This window comes from Charadrius vociferus, unplaced genomic scaffold (genome assembly GCF_000708025.1).
Source record: "Charadrius vociferus isolate BGI_N301 unplaced genomic scaffold, ASM70802v2 scaffold362, whole genome shotgun sequence".
Classification (NCBI taxonomy): domain Eukaryota; kingdom Metazoa; phylum Chordata; class Aves; order Charadriiformes; family Charadriidae; genus Charadrius; species Charadrius vociferus.
Window position 1 is genome coordinate 553,538 of NW_009647052.1, and position 19,197 is coordinate 572,734.

The following is a 19,197-nucleotide window of genomic DNA, read 5'->3' on the forward strand; positions in this document are numbered from 1 at the left end:
TCAGTACAGGAATTTCTGCCATTTAATCAAATGCAGAGTCAGAAATAGAGCAATTTGCGGTTCTTAAATCACTATTTTTATTCTTAGGTGGAAATCGACAGACTCAAAACCAGCACTACTCTCTCTGACCTTTCCTCCCAAACACTGTATAATGTAAAAGTTGTTGCTGTATATGATGAAGGGGAATCCCTACCGATAAATGCAGAAGCTGTCACTCGTAAGTTTTCCTAATAACCCCTCTTGTGGTTATTTTTGCCTTATGTTCTATTTAAGTTGTGTGTGCTGCAGTATATTACTGAGTTGAGGTGAAACTGTAATTTAATCTATCTGAGAAATATTTCACTTGCATTTGTAGCATTATTTGCAACATAATAATCCCTGGGAATTTTAGATGAGTCCAGTGTCTTATTGCAGTAAACACTGAGCCTGCAGTTTGCAGAGAGGCAACAGGCCAGCAACTGAAGCGAAAGTATTTGTGTTTAGAGGCTGAAGAAGTGTAGGGGTAGAATTAGTAAGAAAATGTGAGGGCAGAGGAAAGGTTTAGTAAGTTATGCAGAAATCTAGGAAAGCGAGTAGGAAGCTGACGCATATGCTAGAGGATTAGAGAGATGTGATCTTGCTTCTGATCGAAGAGAGTTTTTGTACCATGGAATGCTAAACCAGTCTGTACTTTTGGAGAATCATAAAGGCAGCATTTGAGTAATCTCAACAAACAGAGGCAAGGAAATGGTGTTGCACAAATGGTAAGAGCCAAGCTCCATACAAGAGAGGTGACAGACTGAAAGGAGAAAGCTTGATATTAGGGAAGCCCTCATCCTTATGATTTAAGACAACAGCTATCCAGAAGAGCTAGAATAGAAATGACTTTATCACTGCCTCTCATTCTGATGTGGAAAAGAAAAAGAAAAAAAGAGAAAAAACCATGCGTATGTGCTCTTTTTTTTTTTCTTTTGAATTTTTAATTTTGCAGCCTACTGTTTTTAAAAATTTTTGTGAGATTTTTTGATTGCTTTTGTGCTGGCCTTTTTTCTACAGCTGTGTTTTTTTTGTGAACGTGTGTGTAAAGGAAGAGAGGAAAGCTCTGCCAAAAAATTATTTTTAGTTTAATTCTCCGGTTTTACCTATTTACTAATTTCTTCCCAGTGGCTATAATATTTTGCCTCCTTAACCTACAGTTAACCTCTGTGAATTCTTTCTAAGTAAGTGGTGTAATTCAGTCATGACTTATTTGGCTTATATAAAGAATTTTAAGATCTGGGAGAAACTCATGCAGGAGCTTGACCTCTGTGTGTGGGAGTTCATAATCACTCCTCCTAACTCCAAAATGTAAGAGCTAGGACTTCAGTTGTTGTGTGTGTGCATGTGAGTTGTGACCTCTACTGAGGTCAGTAGAGCTGATGATGTGAACTTACGAAGGACAATTTGTTTAGGGTAGGTGGGCTCTGTTATACTACAGCATTTTACTGTAGTCATTAGAAGCACGGTAACTGAGAGCTGAATCTTCTACATAATCTTCTAATTTCTTTGTCTGAGTAATTCAGTGGTTTAACTGTATTTATTTTGTAGTTACATTTTGTGGGATACTTTTCCTTTTCTCATAATAGAGCCTGTGCCAGCACCAGTCAATCTCAGAATCACAGATGTAACCACAAATAGTTTCAGAGGAACTTGGGATCATGGAGCTCCAGATGTCTCTCTATATAGAATAACCTGGGGACCCTATGGAAGATCAGAAAAACAGGAGGTGAGAATGGACAGTCACCATAAGATTTTGTGGGCAGTGTCTCAGAGACTATATTTTTATAATTAGAAATGTAATTAATAAATGACCTAAAACTTGCAAGGCCTCCTGTTGTGCTTAATGAAAGATCAGTGAGAAGGTGTAGAACACATAGTTACAGCCACTTGTAGTGATGTTACCGTGTAAAAAGTTACTCAGTTATATCCCACTCTCTGTTTTGTTTTGATTTATTATTTATTTTTTCTTTTTAAAAATTTCTCCACAAGACTATCTTAAATGGGGATGAGAATAGTTTGGTCTTTGAAAATTTGAATCCAGATACATTATATGACATCTCAGTTACTGCCATCTATCCTGATGAATCAGAAAGTGATGACCTCATTGGCAGTGAACGAACATGTAAGTAAATAACAGGTTGCTGCATGTTGTTACTCGTAGTTATTAAATCAGAAAGCATATGCATACAAGAATTCTGAAAACTCTTTCTACTTTTTTCTAGTACCTTTGGTACCTATCACCACACAAGGTAAGAGTCTGAATTTCCAGGTATGATATCATTAAAGAAAACTCATAGCTGTCTTTTTCTAAACTGTGAGAAATGTTGACATAAAAAAGCTGAGATCATTTAATAAATATTATTGTGTATTTGGAAGAATACTAAACACTAGATTACCACATGTTTATTATTTTACAAACATCACATTTTATGTTGTACTTCATACCTTCTGCTCTTGCTCAGGCATTCATGCAGCCCTAAAAGTATGGATGAAGTGTTTGTACCTGCCTTTTGCTTGAATTACGTATTTATTCTTTTCTTTATTACGTTTCTCAGCCCCAAAGAGTGGCCCAAGAAACCTTCAGGTGTACAATGCAACTTCACACAGTTTGACTGTGAAGTGGGATCCTGCGAGCGGCCGAGTGCAGAGATACAGGATCATTTACCAGCCTATCAGTGGGGATGGTCCTGAACAGTCGGTAACTAATTTTGAAGTGCTATAGTTATTCAATCTTAAAGGATATTTCTGAAAATTAGTCCATTAGAATAATTTATCTTCAAAGCACAACAGTGTATATATTAGTCACCTTTTAGGTGAAGATTAATATTTATAGTGAATAAGCATATATTCCTACCTTTTTCTTTCTCCCCTTTCAAATCCAAGATAGAATGCTCATCACGGAGCAAAAATGATTTTGGATACAGCCTATTTTCTTGAAAATCAGATAATCTATAGATATAACTAGAATGAAGTTGAAATGTGTTGAGGAACAAATCAATCAGCACATGGGACTACAAGTCACAGATACATAGTTATCCCAATGAGCAATAATATGGACTACTATGACTACTTCCAAAATCCAGAGTTTTCCATTGTTTTCATACCATGGTTCGTGTTCTGTCAGAGGGACTTTGCCGTGGAACATACTGTGGACAGTTGAGACTGTCTCTTACCATGCTAGGGACAGAATAACCACCCAGAAGCTGCAGCTGCAAAAACGAATCCATGCAAAACATATGCTAGGGAAGTGTTTAAGGTATTTTAGTGTCTTTTAATATGATTGAGGGACTGTAATGATAGGGAGAGCCAGTACCGTATGATCAGCCAGCTTTCCCTGCGTCATCACCAAGACCTGTGTTGACTACTGGCAGCCTACGCAACACAGTCTGGGAATGGTAATTCAGTCAGCCTGTTTATCAGAAGTGTGTGCTACTTAAAAATGCCCTACTCTGCAGCGGGAGGCTGTTGTGGTTGCTGCCAAATGACTCAGAGGAACAGTCTCAGATGAAAACCACACTCGTTTAGTTTGTTCCTGTAGTCAGAGATCACACATGTTCGGAAGCGTATCTAGGAATGTTTACTTTAGAGTCAGTTGGATACTTATGCACCCATTTTTACTCTCTTCTTAGCAACATGCATTTGAGTTGACGTAATTGAACTATTTAATGAATTGAGTAGTTGAATGCAAGTTCAGTGAGAAATCACAAGAAGAATAAAGAACAACAGTAATATTAATTAACATCTGTAATTAATTGCTGGTACTGGAATAAAAAAAGAATTATGGGCATTCTGTTGAAATTTATGCGAAGAATCAACTTAGTAGACTTAATTATTCAGAACTGAATAGAGTCCAGCAGTGGCAGTTGGAGAAGACACCTCTTTTTAAGGAAAGCACACAGAACACTCACGCTCTGTTTATGGCATTTTAATGTCTGTCTGCAAATAGTTCTTAGTCATATGACAATAATTCCATGTCTGTTTTTTTTTTTGTTACTATGATATTTGGTTAAACTGCAGTTGGTGGGTAGGCAGTAGCAGTATCCCCACTGAAATATTTAAAATAGAATTTCTAGAAGTTTTTTTATGGCTCTGTGTGACATTTTATGGCCTCAGCACAAAGAAAGAGCACAGGTGATTTGAAGACATTTCTGCAAAAACTGCACGTCAAACTCCAGAGATCATCATGGTCATTTGGGTCAGATTTTGAAAGGCAAATAGATACCAAAATATGGAGGGAGCCATGATGGGATGCTAAAAGCATTTCTGCTTTGAACTGAGCTTTTTACACTAGAGTACAAATAAAAAGTTTCCCTGTAAATTAAAATAGTCTACTTCTATGAAATGTGAAGATACATAAATGCTTGCTCATTATCAGTTCCTCCTCATCAGAAGCTTTTAAGTATTATGATAAACATCTTAGCTGAATAGGCTTTGAAGGTGTGCAGATAGTCTTAAAAGTACAAAGGATGCTCTTGACTAAGTGCAAGTTCACACAATTAAAACCCAAAAAGCTCATGATTCACAAATGCTGAAGATCTAAGTATTATTCTCAGCACACTGTAAATCTTTTACTTGGTGATTATGATCAGAGGATGATATGTAAAAGAAAAATTGCAATGAAAGATGTATAATGATTTTAGACTCAAAGATATTTTAGAAGCTGCAAGTATCATGCTGTAAAATTTTTGAAATCAAGGAGAGACAATGTCGATACTGTATCAAATGTACATTAAAGATCTACAGAGTGTCGTAATTTTTTCTGTGCTTGCATTTTACCTGAAAGTGGAGCATAAAGAGCCCGACTCAAAGTCCGTCAAAATGAATAAACGACTCTCATTGATTTCAATATGATATAGTCAGAGGCAATGCAGAGAAAACAGCTCTGTGCTGGCACAGAACTGGCAGTTGATATATAATTGTGGTTATATGCAAGTTTGGAGGTCTTAAAGAATACTGGCTTTGTGTCACTGGACTCTGTCTAAACTTGCTAAAATGAATATGTACTAAATATTATTCAGTTTTCAATTATTTGATGTCTGCCATCAGCGTCAGTCACAAAAGCATTGCAGCACATGATATATCATGGCGGTTTCCACTCTGCGTCAAATGCTTACATTCTTCACTGTAACAGTAAGCATAAAAGGGGCAGCATAAAAGCGATTTAAATCTTCTTCTTTTGTTTTACTGCAGACTATGGTTGGAGGGCGGCAGAACAGTGTGGTGATACAGAAGCTGCAGCCGGACACACCATATGCTATTACTGTATCATCAATTTATGCAGATGGTGAGGGGGGACGAATGACAGGACGAGGCAGAACCAGTAAGTAACTTCTTGAGCTCTTCTTACTAGGTGTGAAACAATATTGATGTATTGCTTTTCAAATTAGCTGAGAAAAATTTCTTGTGAAATTCTCCCATCTGTATTTGTCATTTGTCCTTTTGTGGGTTTCAAGTATCTAAAGTAAGAAGACCTGTCAGTCTGCTGGCTGTAGAGAAACCTTGAACCACTATCTCAGACTGGAAGCCCAGCTTTTAAGGCTGAGAGAAACCCTAATGCTACTATGGAACTTCTTCATCATTTTCATCCATTTAATTGTCATGCCACAATTCAGTAAAAACCTTACAGCATCTGAAGGCATATGACTCTTGCATGTGTGCTGTTAAGTATAAGTTTACAATTTTTCTGTCAGCACCTTCAGTTCAGAGGCTGACCTTTACAGGGTGTTCCTCGAGACTCTACCATTTTATGTTGATGGCGTTGTTTTGATCCTGCTATAGAAAGCACTGAGTGATTTGCTGTCAGAGGCACTTCACGTATAAACCCCAATTCACTATTTTTAATTAATTAATTATTTAACTATAAATTTATTAAAAAATTTATTAATTAATTTGTACTTAGTTTACTTTTGAGCCTGGAATGGAAAATCAGACAGAGCAACGTGTTTAGTAAGGAATGAGGAAAACAACCCTAATGAACCCATCATATAATTCTAAAATAATGTCCAGGAAAAAATTCTTCTTACTATATTTAGCATTCCTTATGCTGTTGCATGAGGCTGATGTGTTCTGATTAATGAAGACAAATAACATTTAACATGAACTATTAAACCTGCTGGTGTTTTAATTTCCAAATGACACATTACATAGGCACGATCTGACAGCACAGGTGAGAGAACGTGGTTCCACATTTCTGACAGCTCATTGGTCTGTTTCAGAACCTCTCACTACTGTGAAGAACTTGCTAGTTTATGACCCAACCACCAGTACTCTGAACGTTCGATGGGATCATGCAGAAGGAAATCCTCGCCAGTATAAAGTGTTTTATGGACCTACATCTGGAGGTGCAGAAGAAATGGTAAATACTTTTTGTGGATCTCACTAACTGTCTCCGATAAATTGCAGCTCACAGTGCTAGTGAGAGAAATACCGCTTGTTTGCCCATGCACTGGCTTCTCTTCTGTTCATAGCTACTCTGGAGAAAATGCAGAGCACCTCCATGAAAGTCAGTTACTCCCATATGTATTACAGACTATTGTTTTTATATAGTAGACCTTCAGTGTTTGGTTCTTAGCACAGGGATTTAATACCACTCACAATCTTTTGTTTGTTTATTCTTAGAGTAGTGCATGTGAATGTAAAGCTGACTTCAAGGTGTACAAAAGGCTGTAAAGTCAGCAGTCTACCCGTTTTTACTGCTAAGAAGTCCTGTGACTGTAGGGAGGCAGCGAGGATGATATTTGCGAAAGCAGTAATGTCCATATAGGTGTCTTATTCTAATCGCCTAAAAATACTTAATTGGTAAAGAGCAAAAACAATCTTGAAAACAGGAACCCTTGTTGAAGACTGAGAAAATACTATTCTTTCCCACTTGTGTTTATTTTTCCACATCTGTGCATTTGACGTGCCTGTCAAGTGAGGAGTACACGAACTTCAACAGCATCTGGAGAACTACTGATGATAAATATTCTTAAATGCTGTAGAGTTTTGCTTCCTAATATGAGCTGCTCATTAGTTCTTGCTATCAGTATGTTGTAGTGTTATGTAATGTTGGGGTTTGTTTTATTTAGAAAGTGACTTTTAGTGCCTCTGAGCTGCTAAATAGTAATCATTAAAGAGATCACTGCAGATTCTGCTACTGTTACTAGTAGAACAGGATTTGGACCCCAAAGTGAACATAGCTGTAAGGGATTGTATAGGAAAGCATTTTAATAACAACCTTTTTTGTTAAGTCCAAGTACAGAACCTTCTTGAAATGCAATTCCAGAAGATACCATGAACCCTGTTACTTCAGACTTCACCTTTTGTAAAGTTTCTATCACATTCAGTCGAGAAATGAGATGCGGTGGGGGCATAAGGGAGATGATACAAAAAAGCTTGAAGTATTTGCATACTTAGGTAAATGTCATTCCCCTACCTTTTATTTTAAATTTGTAGACCACAGTACCAGGAAACACAAACTATGTCATCCTGAGGACTCTTGAACCCAACACCCCTTACACTGTAACTGTGATTCCAGTTTTCCCAGAGGGGGATGGTGGACGTGTCTCTGATACTGGAAGAACTTGTGAGTAAAATACCCCTTTTCAAGAAAATATTAGGGTTTTTTGTGTGAGCAGCTCAGATCATTAGAAATTGATTTTACATCAAACGTGGAAGTTTATTTTCCCCAAAGCTAAAACATAAGTCTAAGAAACTCTGTTTACCTGCTTAGATACGGTCGCAGCTCTGTAACTTATTCCATTTTGTTTGCTTATTCAGGTGGAGGCTTTCAGTCCACTTACCTTAACCAAACTTAACTCTTATGTCATGCAGCAAACTTACTGTTTCCTTCCACACAATAGTAAAATTTTAATTGTAGTACCAGTAGCAATACTGGTGAACAAATGGCAAATATTGGTGTTAATCCATGCTAATGTCTGTACCATGTACTTAACATTTTCCAGGGAGTTTAAGCTCCTGATGTCAGCATGAGATAAAATGTGTAGTTTGTGGCTACTTTTCATACCTGTCTGATCAACAATAGGGTTAACAAAGTGATCATACCTTCAATGTGCAGCATAAACATATGGACTTTGCTGCCTGGCAGAGATGTTTGTGAAGACTAATAACTGAGATTCTTAGATTTGTAGGTTTTGGGGCAACAAAAGTAATGTGTTTATCTTGGGCTGATGTGCTTTTCAGCTTCCTTTAAGCACTGTTATAAATTCAAGCAGAACTAGAACTTACATAAGCAACTTTGTAAAACTTAATTTAAATTATCCTTGATCTAGTGGAGAGAGGAACACCAAGGAACATTCAGGTTTACAATCCCACACCAAACAGCATGAATGTCCGATGGGAACCAGCGCCAGGTCCAGTGCAGCAATATAGAATTAATTACTCTCCACTGTCTGGCCCAAGGCCATCAGAATCTGTAAGTAATTTAGTTTTTATACTGTTCCTTAAAAGTGTGTGGAGGATATTGCTTCCTTCAATGAGTGTAGAACAATAATAATAAACTCAGGCCAACTATCTGCCCGGGGGTCTCCCTGCTGAAAACATTGTGTACAGGAGTGTATTCCATTGTAAATAAATGCTTAATTTGGTGAAATAAGAAAAAAGGCTCTCCCATTTAAAAATGAATATTGAGGATTGAGCATCCTTTATCATATTGCAGGTAAAGATGAATTAAAATGAAACTTTTTTTTTTTTTTAAAAAAAGATAGAAGGAAACAACAAATATTTGTTGGGAAATGTTTAATTATGAATCCAGATGCCAAATTTATGTGATTTTACCACTAAACCATCTGTTCACCCCAAACCATTAGTGTTTAAGCAGTTCTTCGTGAGCAGTGAAGTCTGGATACGGGTAAAAATTTGCCCTCCAGATGTGAAGTAAGAGTTCTTGGATTTTTGTAGAAATAGGTGTAGTTTTAGAGCCTGTGAATGTACTCACACAAAATGTACACCCATATTGTACATGTATAGATGAATATGTTTTTATGTAAGGAAGTGTAAAATTTTTAATGAATCATTTGCATCTGTTAAGTGAAACTGCATATTCCTTCACATGAGTCTATTAGTAGTGGCTGTTAGAAGATATCTTTTATATGTCAGTAAATCATGACAGAATATACCTTTTTGGTTTCTGTTACTGAATATTTCTGCTTTTTTTTTCTGAACTATTTTTATGTAAAATGTAAAAAATAACAATTGCATTTGCAGAATGAGAGCTCCTGATAAATTTATCATTTTTTTTTTGCACCTGCTCTTGAATTTTTATCAACATTATTAAACTTATATTATCTTTCTTGGAAAATTTGCAGTCTGTTCATGTTCCCAATTTTTCTATATTTCATTCATTGTTCTTTCTAAAAGACATGGTATAATTTGAAGCTTTTTTATATATGTGCCTTTTGTTTCTCTTTTAGATTGTAGTACCAGGCAACACTCGTGATGTGATGCTGGAGCGTTTGACTCCTGACACTGCTTACTCAATAAATGTTATAGCTCTGTATGCAGATGGAGAAGGAAATCCAAGCCAAGCACAGGGAAGAACATGTAAGAGGCAGTCAGTACTTGCTGTGTGAAATATATGTCACAACTGGTGTATGAAGAATTTATAAAATCGATTGCCACCACAAATAGTGTAAGCCATTCAGTGCAACTCTGAGATCAGTGCGTCTGAATTACAGCTAAAGCAATTACAGGCCTTCATAGAAGGGAGCTTTTGCTGTGTTATTAGGCAGTTGTGGTACATGCAAAATCATCAAAGTAATTTTCACTTGTGAAATAACCCTAGTTTGAACATTTAAGAGTTTAAAAGCTGTTCTTTAAAATGTGATTGCAGATAAATAGCAATCTGTCTTTTGGGAAAATGGCACATTAAGATATACAGAATTGGCTGTCAACAGAAAAAAAATGTGCTTCATGTTCTGTGTCTTACATGATAATTGTATATGTAGCCTCCTCAGATGTTTGGTTTTTGTTGGAGATGCCTATACACCAAAACCTCCTTCTTGCAACTTAGCTTGTGGGATCTCGGTTGGCTTATGCTTGGCTTCTTTAAAATTTATTTTAGAAATATGTAAAGAAACTGTCTATGGCAATAATAGGTCACCTCTCTTTTGCTGCTTCTATGCATTCTCTATTAAATCCCCATATTCATCTAAAACTTGCAGATATGACAGGCTATAGTTATAACTGTCTGCAAGAGTCTGAGGAGCAGAATGTAGATGGTGACTTTGCATGTCCATCTGACATTTGCTCCCTTCCTTACTGCTTCAGTGCCTCCAGTTAAGTCCCTGTTTCTATTTAAGAGCTTTAGCCACTACTGTATTATCATGGACTAAATCTACCTATATATGTTTATTCAGGGTTTTAGGGAGGGCCCTTAGCTTTGGCTTCAGAACAGCATTTTAATCGGTGAGAGCAACACTTGACTGGAAGAATCATGCTCCGTACAACCTTCTGTATTTTCTTTCCTTAGTGCCTCGCAGTGGTCCAAGGAATGTGAGAGTGTTTGACGAGACCACAAACAGCCTTTCTGTACAATGGGACCATGCTGATGGGCCAGTCCAGCAGTACAGAATCATTTATTCACCCACTGTGGGAGACCCTATAGATGAATATGTAAGTTCTGTAATTCCTTAGAAAGCACCAAGATGTTCTCAGTTAATTCTGTAGACTACAGAAAAAGAAAGACATCTGTTTTACATGTAGTACACTTTGTGTGCTCTATGGGTTCTTTAGTCATTGTTGTCAATGCTGAGAAGCCATGGTTTGTATGAAACCTTTTTTTTTTTTCCACGAAGTTGCAGAACATACACAGTTTAATGAACCAACTTGTGTGTAAAATAAGGTTAAATATGTGGCGCATACTAATCAGAAGATTCTGAGCAGAACCTACTTCCTGGCATTTAGTTCAAACATTGTGCAACAGTGAATAGCCATCTATTACTTCATAGTCTATTCATTATAAAGTCAGTGTGCTAAGACACAGAATAAACATAAGTCTGCATTTTATAAATTGAAGAGAGTTGGCAGAGGTTAATAAGAAAGCAATGGTAACTGATTCAGCAACTAACTTGCTTTTGTAAGGTTTGGTATGAATTGTAAGTGTTTGTGTTTAATTTCCTGCGGCTTAATGATAGCACAAGTTAATCTGATGCTTATAAAATTCTTTGAGTGTTTATAGCAAAGCCAAACTCAGATGCTATAGAGGTCCGTGACAGAATTCCTGCTAAAAAAGCCAGAACGTGTGTAAGACTGCTATTTAAATGCTATTACTGCTTATTTATTATTGCATAGAGCATGCTGAAATTCGTTTTTTGAAAACGAAACCTGTTAATCAGGACACACGTATTTTTCAACACACACATCTACTTTACAGAAAATATTGGACATTTCATAAAAATAACAAGTCTCAAACAACTGAACATTTTTATCAAGTAATAATGGAAAATGTTGACTGTGAGGGACATGCTTTTGAGATAGATATCTCAAGTGACTCCGTTGTTTCAGTGCTTTATGGCCACTTTATGGAGAGGCGTCACTTTTTGGATTATACCTACCTTTTCATTGGAAGGAAGCAATAGTGCGTTGCTGCATCGGGAAGTCGAGGAGATTGAGGGATGCATAAATAGGCACATTTTTACATATCAAAATATTTAGAGCTTCCTTCGAGTCCACGAACAGAGTCCTCATCAGACATCGGCCATTGCAGGAAGAGAGAGAGCTGACCTTTCGATCCCTCAGCCTTTATACTGAGCATGAGGGGATGGAATACCCTCGTTGGTCAGTTTTGGGTCACCTGTCCTGTTCGATCCTCCTTGCAGGTGGGACCCCACTATGCTTTTCCGCTTCCGACCCTCCAACGGGGCAAATAACAAAGTTGGTTGGCCTTGGTTGTTATAGCAATAAGTATAAGCAAGAGCCTCTCTGCATACCATGCCCGGGCATCAGCTATAAACATTGGTCTTATCACCCTGAGAGAGTGAACATTGTCTGCACAATATGCTGTTAATTTCAGTTGTTAGAGAGGCCCAGCTAAGAAGCGAAGTTACTGACCAAAATTGGTTCTGTTTTACCTCAAACCAGGACATCAGACTAGCTTGTTTCTGCCAAGAAAATGATATTCTAAGATGAGGACAATGAGAAGGTGAAAATGAAACTGAGGAGCAGTGTGAATGACTTTGACTTTCATCCTCATTTTAGGAGCTTTTTCCTCTCTTTTTCTGTCTCCAAACACTTCATCATAACTTTTTCCTTTCTATGAGGGAACAGTACTGAAATCTGGTTGAGGAACTGCAGCATCTCAGTCTGATGTGAGGGTAGGGACTGAAGAGTCAATTTGATTTACCTTTTTTGTGCTGACCACAGTGTTTTATAATTTAAAATAACAAATACTAATAATTGTTTATAGGCTATAACCTTTAAGATATCCTGAATCACTTTATCTACAGTGGACATAAAACAAGTGCACCAAGTGTCAAACCAAATTTTTAGTTCTAGTTACTGTCATTATTGATCAGTTACAGGACTGGGAGATTATTTACCTCTATTTCTTTTGTGTTCTAGACAACAGTTCCGGGGATAAGAAATAATGTGATACTACAACCACTGCAATCAGATACACCATATAAAATTACTGTTGTGGCTGTGTACGAAGATGGAGATGGTGGACAACTGACTGGAAATGGCAGAACTGGTAATTAGTTTTAATGTTGTATATTCTTTTTTAAATTTAAGACACGTAGTCCTTAAGCACTCCAACATTGTTAAGGTTTCATTATGTTAATTACATCTTTGAAGTGATTAGTACTCAACAGAGCTACAACGTAAGTTTCTAGAGGTTAAAAAGCAGTCACTTACTGTGTTTTTCTTTCTTTTTAGTTGGCCTGCTTCCTCCTCAAAATATGTATATAACCGATGAATGGTATACACGATTCAGAGTTTCCTGGGATCCTTCACCATCCCCTGTTCTTGGCTATAAAATTGTATACAAACCTGTGGGTAAGAAAACCTGTTCATTCTGACTTTCAGAATAGTGAGTGGCTAATGGGAGATCAGAATAGAAATCATACGTATCATAAAATATTTGTGTTAAAGGATTTATTTCCTTTGTTTACTGATTTTGATGGAAGCTTAAGTCTTATCAGTGTTTTATAAAAAGCATAAAATATCAAACACCCTGTTTCATACATTCAATTACAGAGATTGAATTGTATCATTAAAATGTAATACAGTGACTAGAAAGTCCTGGACTAGACTTTGTTTTCCTCTCTTTAATACCTCTTGTCCTTCTGAGGATGTGAACTGGTGTATGTGAGATAAGCATTGGACAGGTACTTTGGTACTAATATCCTTCAGAACCTTTATTTTATGTGACAGTGAAATAATATGCATACGTTTCTATAAGTTGAATTAAATACAAATGTTGAACAATAGCTTGTAAAGCTATGTATATGTTCTGTTTGCAACAGCCTAATATGCTAAAATTTAAGAAATTAATATGTTTTGTTTCTGAAAAAATGAGGTTGAAACTGAATGTAAAACATGTAAAAGAGTAGATAGTTTTGTAGCTCACGTCATCACGAATCTTTCTCTCGCTCTGTACTTACTTAATACTTCCTTTCAATTCAAGGTTCAAATGAGCCCATGGAGGTTTTTGTGGGAGAAGTGACTTCCTACACCTTGCATAATCTGTCTCCCAGTACTACTTACGATGTAAATGTTTACGCGCAGTATGATTCTGGAATGAGCGTACCTTTGACAGATCAAGGCACTACATGTAAGTCCAAATAATTTTCTTGTAGTCATGCTAGATACATATGCTGATCTGACAGAATGTTGATTAAGAGAGGATTTTTAAAGCTGGTTGTTAGAAAGTCAGAATATCCTCTCATGGAGAATACTTATCATCTGTCCACGATGTAGACGTTAAAAACACTAATCTTGGGAACAGTAATGGAAATACAGTTTGAATTAATGATCTGATGGTATAAAATTTTCTAGTCTGCTCCCTAAAATTTTATTCAGCTGTAGGTGGGGGTCAGTCTTTAGCTGTCTCCAGGGTACTACAGAATCTAACCTGCTAAGCAGGTCTAGGCTTTTTTGCTACTCTGCTTTTATCTCACAGGAATGTCCAGTGATTGAAACTTTAGCTTTTTGGAAGGAGATGATTTTGTTGATAGCCTCAGCTAAGAAACTTCTAAAAAGTTCTTCAGTTAAGATGAATCAAGCATCCTGAGTTTCATTGTCTCAGTACATTCTTTTCATACTGCCATATGTATGAGTCAGATTACAATTTTTGGAAGTTTCTTGTCTTATAAAGAACTCAAATTTCATGTGAAAACTCAAAATGGGCTGTTACCCACTACAGGAAGGCTATCAGACTTTAGGCTTTTGTAAATAGATAGGCTGGGATCTCTAGGGTATAACAGAAAATGAAGAGATTTGACTGGAACTGCTTATTCCTTCTGTGAATATTTTGAAAAATTAAATTCTGGACCAGCATTGCTAATATAATTTTCATTTGGATGTGCTTCATCCATTATGTACTATTTTCCAGCGGACAATTTATCTCTTTCTCTGTTCACAGTATATTTGAATGTCACTGACCTAACAAGTTATAAAGTGGGTTGGGATACTTTCTGTATCCGATGGTCACCTCATCGGTCAGCAACTTCCTACAGACTGAAGTTGAACCCAGCTGATGGTAAGTGCATTTTATTTTGTGCATTTTTTTGAAACATAGTTGTTTTATTTCAGTGACAGCACCGCTTATTTGGGATGGTGGCAAGCACCCACTGGAAGCCATGACACATCTGATTGAGCTTTAAAGCTTTGAACACAACCGTTTTTTCTAGTGTGGTGAAAAAGCTGCAAAGAGGGAGTGCTGCTTATTGTCAAGTTAACTTTCATTAGTGGGCATCTGCTAGTTACCAGGGTTTTACATGTACACTGCAATATTACTTTCCAGTATGCTCCAGGGTGCATAATCACCTCATAACCTTGGTCTAGAAAACCTTTTATAGGACAAGAATAAGACTGCGGTCCCCTCCGCTTCAACCTCCTCTCAAGAGGTCTCTAATTTCTATGCATACTAAAAGGGAAATAGTGGGTTCTAACTTTCTTCCCATTGGGCTTTTTTTTGACAGGTTCCAGAGGACAGGAAATCACAGTACGTGGATCAGAAACAAGCCATTGTTTTACTGGCCTCTCACCAGACACAGAATACAATGCTACGGTCTTTGTTCAGACCCCTAACCTTGAGGGGCCTCCAGTCTCTATGAGGGAGCACACAGGTAGGTAATAGATACTGTGAACCTTAAGTTTTGGCTATAGAACTTGTCTCATTTCAGCTGTGGAACTTGTCTTGCTCCTAAATTGCTTTCAATACCTCTTTTAAGTGATCTTCTTTCCTTTTTCTCTCAGTGTAATGTCAACTGGAGTTTATACGGGAAAGAGAAATTCTTATATTCTTCTGCAAACTAAGTATTTCTTCGCATTTGGATGAAAAACAGATGCATTATTAGACTGCAGTGTTACTCAGCTTATGTAAAAGTGCTCCTGTTATAATGAAATCATGTACCTTTGTTTTAACAACAGCTATAATCTCATTATTCTTGTAACACAAGAAATTTTTCCTTGTGTTTTATTTTATAATTTATAATTTCCTAACCTAAATTCTTTAGGTTAACAAGAAAAGATTAGAATCTTTCTGTGTGGTAATATAATACATAATCTAGAGTTTGGATGAAATAATTTATGTGGAGTCAAAAAGTTATTTTTCCCTTTCAGTCCTCAAACCTACAGAGGCACCAACTCCGCCACCTACACCTCCTCCACCTCCCACGATCCCTCCAGCTCGGGATGGTATGTTTATTTGTAGAATTATTCTGTATTTTTATGTAGTTGTTGCACTGCTTCAGAGTTTAATTCTATTTTTTCATAAATGTAAATAGATTTAAAGCTAGCCCAGCATTTTAAGGGAATGAATTTTGAGACTAATTTCTTAATGCCATCCATTTGCCATTGAGCTTTACTAGACTTCAAAATTTCCTGGTTTAGAACACCAAGGTGCATATATTTGGGGAAAAAAAATCAATCTATAGCTCTGTAGCAAGTCTGTTAGTATGCCTGCCCTCAGCAGATAATTTATGTTTTATGGTAGCTGCTCAGAAAAAAAAAAAAGTCATTTAAAGCATTTACATTTGATTCTTGAGCTCTTCCTCATTTCTTGAACTTTCGTTTGAAAATTTTTAATAAATATTTTTGTGTTGAGCATTAGCCGTCTGCCAGGTTGACTGCGTGGTAATAGAAACTTGCTGAGTATTTGTCCTTCTTGAATTTTCAGATTTGGAAGCAATGTTCATTATTTCACAGTGATATGACTGATGTGTTTTAAGTGTTCCTTTTCTTGGTCTTTCAGTATGCAGAGGTGCCAAAGCAGATATAGTATTCTTGACTGATGCTTCCTGGAGTATTGGTGATGATAACTTCAACAAAGTGGTGAAATTTGTTTTTAATACAGTAGGAGCCTTTGACTTGATTAATCCTGCTGGAATCCAGGTAAGTTTGTTATTTCCACTGGGTACATTTTGGAGGGGAACTGAAGAAGAAGCTGAATTACTAAAGTTACATTTGATTTTTTCTTTCTTTCAGAATGCTGTCTTTTTTTTTGTATTGGATTGTTGTACAATGCATGTGTATGTGTGTGTGCATATAATTATTTATGAAATATATTGGTCATTTTGTAAATACAAAGGGAATCCAGTCTATTCTGAAAGGTTGCTATTCTGAAAGACAAAAGTTGCAGTGTGTGGGAATCCTCCAGGTGGAGAAACTGGGGTGATGTATGGTCAATATATGGTTAGTTTTTTATTTTTGTTTCTTTGTATAGGGCATTGACAACTGGCACACTGCCTATTTGTTATACACTAGGTTTTGTTTGTGTCATATCAGAAATCTGTTTTGGGCACCGTCTGACTGTTGAGTGAGGGTTGCATTTTAATTTCTCAGTGCAAGAAAGGAGTCTTGTGCGTGTAGAGTCCAGCTGGCTTGCCATTAGCCTTGTTTTGCCAAGCTCCCTAGAATGCCACTGCAGTAAGTAGGCAGAATCCCTTCGAGAGAGGCACTTGCAGAAGTCTCTTTGTCCCATCCTAAAGATAGGTAACATGGGTCCACTCCACAGTGGGCATAGTGAAAGTATGAAAAGGTGAAAAATTAGTCCTTTTAATGAATTAATTGATCTTTAAAGAATAAACAGTAATAGCTAATGAGGAATGGACTTTATAGATTTTGGGGCTGATCATAGTTATGGCAAAGACATTTCCTGCCAGGCTTCTTATTGTAAGCCTTGTACCATTAGTGGGTTTCTTCTGCTTATGGGAAGCTGGATGAGATCACTGCCTAGCTTCCCATAAGCGTTTCTCTTTCACTAGGTGAAGTGAATGACATAAGATGTGAGAGTGTTTCATGCAAGGTATTTTTTGAGCATCGCAATGATCTGCAGGTGCCATGCATCTTCCTTGGTTAGAAGGCAGTTTTTTTCATGGGAGATTGTGGGAGTGATTTTCCCCAGTAAATATAAAAACTATTTACATTACTCATGAACTGCCTTTCATCTTCTAGGCATATTTTTAGGTCTTTCATTCACTATCTTTAACTTTCTAGACATTTTTAAGGAAAAGATACCTCTCATACTTTGTTTTGTCTCGGTTATTCTTTATCCTTCTTAGCTCTAATCTATACCAGGTAGCTTTCCTTTCCATTCGTTTGTCTGTTTTATAACATTTTTTTTTCCTGCAAATATATATGGATCCCCAGCCTAGACATATAGAAGGGCTAATTAATATAGGTGACAGAAACATGTAAATGCTAATGTTTAGTAACGTATTTGTCACCTACCTTTTGTGATAGTTGCAACAATCTCAAGTTTTGAATTGGTTATTAATAATTTAAAAAGGGAATTTAGAAGCAGAGAATAGGCACTATATATACTGCATCATAGTAATAGCGATCTTTTAGTCATACATATTTAAGGTCACATCACATTTCATACACAAAAGAGAAAGAAGTGTTGTGTGCACATTGCTGTGATGATATCTGTGTATGTAAATATGTACACGTGTGCATAATCATACATATATGAAAAAGATTTTTCAGTTACTTAATGCTTACTAATATACCACAATACATATTTCAATGGAGAGAGTTGGCATGAATGTGAACGTATGAGACTTAACACTGTGATATATTCCATTTCAGGTTTCATTTGTGCAGTACAGTGATGAGGCAAAATCTGAATTTAAACTGAATACATTTGATGACAAAGCCCAGGCCCTGGGAGCTCTTCAAAATATTCAGTACAGAGGAGGAAACACAAGGACAGGTAATTCTGAGCAGTAATCGTGTTTCTTTAAGATAAAATGTTTTCAGAAACTGCCTCATTATCCTAATATTGCATGGCTAAAGAATTAGGTTTTTTTCTTCTTCAGTTTTAGATGTGTGGCTGTTGCACTTTCTAAGTATACTAAGAGATTTCTTCTCTTGTGGATAATATGGCTGACTCCTTTTTCATTGTGCACTTTGCAGGCAAAGCCCTAACATTTATCAAAGAAAAGGTTTTGACTTGGGAGAGTGGCATGAGGCGAGGTGTTCCCAAGGTACTTGTTGTTGTCACAGATGGTCGATCTCAGGATGAGGTGAGGAAAGCAGCAACGGTGATACAGCACTCTGGTAAGCAATTCACAGTACTGGCTGTTTCATTTCCTTATGTGTTAAGTAATGCAATTATAAGTGGTGCTTCAATTAACTAGGAATCCTTTACTCATTATTTATGGACTTAGAAATGTGTTCTGAGTATTTGGGAAAAACTCAAAACTGTTTAGAGAATTTAGATTCTCTGGGCCAGACTTACTTTTTTTTTTCTAACCTTCTCTCTGGTGAAGGATGTATCTTCCCAACACTTTCAAGTAATTTCTCATGCATATCATTTCATAGAAATAACTTTTGCTTACTTCTTTCTCTCCGTGCTGTGGGGACCACAGGGATCATTTTGCAGTGTACTCCATTCTACTGTTTTTGATGTAATGGGCCTGGCTTTTTGAGTTTTTTGTTTTACCTGGTATAAACCAGTGGATCCCCAGTTAAAGTTACCGCTTTTGGTGCAGCTGGGTCTGAACTGACTCCTTT

At 36.8% G+C, this 19,197-nt stretch overlaps 1 protein-coding gene across 1 annotated transcript in view; it reads left to right on the forward strand.

Moving 5' to 3' along the window:
• The window catches only part of COL12A1 (collagen, type XII, alpha 1), a 101,324-nt gene that overhangs the window by 45,862 nt on the left and 36,265 nt on the right, over positions 1 to 19,197 (forward strand). Inside the window, 20 exon segments of the mRNA XM_009895757.1 lie at positions 88 to 217; positions 1,605 to 1,744; positions 2,008 to 2,140; positions 2,241 to 2,267; positions 2,574 to 2,716; positions 5,209 to 5,338; positions 6,234 to 6,373; positions 7,453 to 7,582; positions 8,289 to 8,431; positions 9,429 to 9,558; positions 10,487 to 10,629; positions 12,577 to 12,706; positions 12,892 to 13,011; positions 13,643 to 13,789; positions 14,600 to 14,716; positions 15,159 to 15,305; positions 15,802 to 15,876; positions 16,433 to 16,572; positions 18,271 to 18,394; positions 18,598 to 18,741. Coding sequence (XP_009894059.1) covers positions 88 to 217; positions 1,605 to 1,744; positions 2,008 to 2,140; positions 2,241 to 2,267; positions 2,574 to 2,716; positions 5,209 to 5,338; positions 6,234 to 6,373; positions 7,453 to 7,582; positions 8,289 to 8,431; positions 9,429 to 9,558; positions 10,487 to 10,629; positions 12,577 to 12,706; positions 12,892 to 13,011; positions 13,643 to 13,789; positions 14,600 to 14,716; positions 15,159 to 15,305; positions 15,802 to 15,876; positions 16,433 to 16,572; positions 18,271 to 18,394; positions 18,598 to 18,741 — 2,533 coding nt within the window.